Source organism: Austrofundulus limnaeus, unplaced genomic scaffold, assembly GCF_001266775.1.
Source record: "Austrofundulus limnaeus strain Quisiro unplaced genomic scaffold, Austrofundulus_limnaeus-1.0 Scaffold1883, whole genome shotgun sequence".
In the NCBI taxonomy this organism is placed as follows: domain Eukaryota; kingdom Metazoa; phylum Chordata; class Actinopteri; order Cyprinodontiformes; family Rivulidae; genus Austrofundulus; species Austrofundulus limnaeus.
In genome coordinates this window covers 2,874-6,255 of record NW_013954285.1, presented here as the reverse complement: position 1 = coordinate 6,255, position 3,382 = coordinate 2,874, and the positions used below count along the sequence as shown (strand labels likewise).

Below are 3,382 nucleotides of genomic sequence, written 5' to 3'. Positions count from 1 at the left end.
CTCTCTATTTTCTGTCTCTATTTTCTCTTCACTTAAAAAAAGTCACTGATGATGAATAAATAAAATAAATAAACTAATATTTAGTTTCGTTTTCTACTGAAGTGACAAAAAAAGAAAAGTAAAAAAGAGAATGTAATTTTTACTTATACTTTGTACTTAAGTACTTTAAAATGCATGTACTTCTGAATACTTAAGTATTTTCAAAAGTAAGTACTTCAGTACTTTTACTTGAGTAGATTTTTGACTGAGTAACTTTTACTTGTAGTGGAGTAGATTTGACCATGAGTATCAATACTTTTACTCAAGTACTAGAGTTGAGTACTTTGTCCACCACTGGTGATTATCTCAATTTCGGCTAAAAGAATAAACAAAATCCTACACACTGTGCCTTTAAGTCTTGTAAGGTTTAACCAAACCTGATATGTCCTGTTAGTTTCACTAGACACGTAAAGGGAAGCAAAACATATTTTTTTACACAACAGAAATTCAGTTGTTTTGTTAAAGTTGTATCTTTTTTTGTAAAATTTGAAATGGCATCAAGATTTCTATCTTATTTTAAGTAACACCAAGCTGTAAAATAAACAGTTACGAAATCAACAAAATTATTTCAAAAGGTTCATTTTAAAATATACTCAAGTCCAGACAGCATATTTTTCCCACACTTACTGTTCAGTGAAATTCAGCTGTCTCTGAAATGCAGAAGTAGAAAAATTAGTAAACAAATACACGGAATTAGAAACCATATTTATAATCAGTGTCTAATACCTTTAAGGAATCAGTGGTCGTGTAGGATGAATCACTGCTGGATGAAGATGATAGTTTGCTTCTTGAAGACTCACCTGACCCCAAAAAAAAAAAAGATGTTTAATGTACAATAAACAGAACTATTTACAGGAGGACTTGGATCTAAATAACACTTACCATTGGTTTTCCTCTAATGTTAATGAAGGAACGTGTTTGTCAAAAATACAACCTATAAAAAACACATTCCTACAATTTCAACATACTGATGTGAATGGAAACAAAAAAATGTAACTTTAAAAAGAAAATACAGCTGTAAAATACTCACATGATGCTATTAGATTGTGTTCAAACAGATGTTTCTTCTGTCTTCTTACAGGCAGGACAATAACTCCATAAAAATAACACATGAATATTATTGTTTGACAAAAATAATTCTGTCCCAAACTTGTCTGTGAATGTGAATTTAACTTAGCTGAAAATATTTGATCCATCTTATAGGATAAATACAATATTTCTGAAATTTAAAGAGCTACATTTTTAGACAATTAGAGGCTTAAATAAGAAGTGTTGAATTTCTGTGTGTGTCTGAAACAGTTTCATCAGTCAAACCTTTGATTGGCTGCCTTCACTGGACCTCCTGCAAGAATTTGCTTTGGATCCATTGACAGAGTTTCTATTTTCTGGCCAAGAAAAAGGCAAATTTCTACAATTCTGGTATATTTTGTAAAATAATGAAAAGTAAGAAGATATGCAGATCTGCTCACTTACCTTCGGCACTGTGGTTGAAACAGTACAGTCTGAAGCACAAAAACACAAAGACTTATTAAAAAAACAGTACAGGGCAGTATCTTCTCCAATATTGTACATTTGCAAGTTGAACTGACCCATAATTTTCTGTTTTTTTGTCTTCAAAGACTTTGGCTCCCTCCTCAATAGCACAAGGATAATGGAAGGACTTCTTACAGCGTTTCAATTCACACCCGGCAGTGGCACCTCTTCTCTTACACTGAGAGCACACCTAAAACCAATAAACGAGAGACAGAAATAAAAGAAAGTCCAGCACGTTGGTTAGGTTCTTTTAGATCAGGAGGTTTTAACATCCCTTACCAGTTTGCGTCCTCTGTTCACCTCTGTCTTCACGTCTTGAACAGAAAAACCAAACAAGTCGTCAAACTGTGGTGTGTTGCTGCAGCAAATACCGGAGGCGTAAAGCTGAGAACACAGACCAAAGTAAGCACCAAACAGTTTTATAGCAACTGATGGTAATAAAATGACACAGAAAAAACTTTTAGAACTGAACAATATCCTGAAAACGTATTGCCTTTGCAAAGGTCAGTGTATGCAATATTAATAATGCAAATAAGTGCCCAGAAGACAGAGGCAGTCCTCACAGCCAGTTTAAATAGAGGCTAAAATGATGGAGTGAGCGTTGTCTTACAGGGCTGATAGTGGAAAAAAATTCTGAGCCTGACTTTCTCTCTTTTTCTCTTGCCTCTCCGTCAATCTTGCCATGCTCAATTTGTTCATAAAATGTTAAAAAAGATACTGAAATCACCATGTTTCACAAATGACACACTTGATTTTAAATCAGTGTAGAATAAGGTTTGAAGTCTACGAATTTGTTTTTAAACTAGAGCAGATTAAAGATAGGTGGAATCACCCTTTAGCCATTCATGAAAACTTCAGAGTACTTTTCTGATAAATTTCAGATTTTTTTATTTTTTAACTTTACCATATAAAATAATTAACTTAAATACTGAAAAACATCTTGCCATTAATCATGGAAGGACCATATGAGCCATAAATAGTTATGCAGGGATAGATTTAATTTTTTAATGAGGAAAACAAGACTGCAAACACATATTTATTGTTGAAACCAAACATTCATACAATACCCTGATCAATATGTCTGCACTGGTTTATAACGTTATGCACATTAAAAAAATGTTTAAGGCTCTTTCTGGTATTCTCTCCATGCTAGCATGAATGCTACACCTTGTCCTATAACTAAAGATGTCAGCTATTTACAGCTCTGCTCAAACTTACCTTCAGATCTACAACAAAATATTACTGTTTCCAGGATTTTAGCAGATGTCAGTCTGTCTGCTCTTTCTGCCTGCTGTCAGAATAAAATACGAGCTGAATGGCAAAGTTAAAAGAAATAAAGTATATTTTAAAAATTTTTTCAATGACTTGAAAGAATATGTCTATATGCTTTGAATGGACACCTGTGATGAATTATTTTCTGTAGAAAGACAAATAATTCTATACTTCATTTTGGTTTCCCATGTGAACTGAGTACATGTACAGTGGTTCTCAGATCTGGTCCTCATGACCCACTATCCTGCATGTTTTAGTTGTTGCCCTGCTTTGGCACACCTTATTTAAATGAACGAGTGATTGACAGACTTCTGTAGAACTCAAAGACCTGCAGATGGGACACAATTAAAACAAGCAGGATGGTGGGCCTTGAGGACCAGAATGAAGAACCACTTCTATAACCCTGTTGATTGTGCTTACAGACAACTGTTGTGAAATAGTAATTGATTAAAATGTTAATTTAAATAAAAGTGTTTTAAGATCATATTACATGACAAATGTGTCTCAATTCTGAAAAAACAAATAACCAAACATTTTG

The 3,382-nt window shown here is 33.4% G+C and overlaps 1 protein-coding gene across 1 annotated transcript in view; it reads right to left on the bottom strand.

Moving 5' to 3' along the window:
- phf11 (PHD finger protein 11) overlaps nucleotides 1-3,382 on the bottom strand; it is a gene marked incomplete at its 5' end in the record, with an annotated part of 19,499 nt that overhangs the window by 13,511 nt on the left and 2,606 nt on the right. Inside the window, 7 exons of the mRNA XM_014033883.1 lie at nucleotides 667-689; nucleotides 766-839; nucleotides 922-934; nucleotides 1,354-1,424; nucleotides 1,513-1,541; nucleotides 1,629-1,762; nucleotides 1,852-1,956. Of these exons, the coding sequence (XP_013889337.1) occupies nucleotides 667-689; nucleotides 766-839; nucleotides 922-934; nucleotides 1,354-1,424; nucleotides 1,513-1,541; nucleotides 1,629-1,762; nucleotides 1,852-1,956 (449 nt within the window). The remainder of the gene's footprint in view (nucleotides 1-666; nucleotides 690-765; nucleotides 840-921; nucleotides 935-1,353; nucleotides 1,425-1,512; nucleotides 1,542-1,628; nucleotides 1,763-1,851; nucleotides 1,957-3,382) is intronic.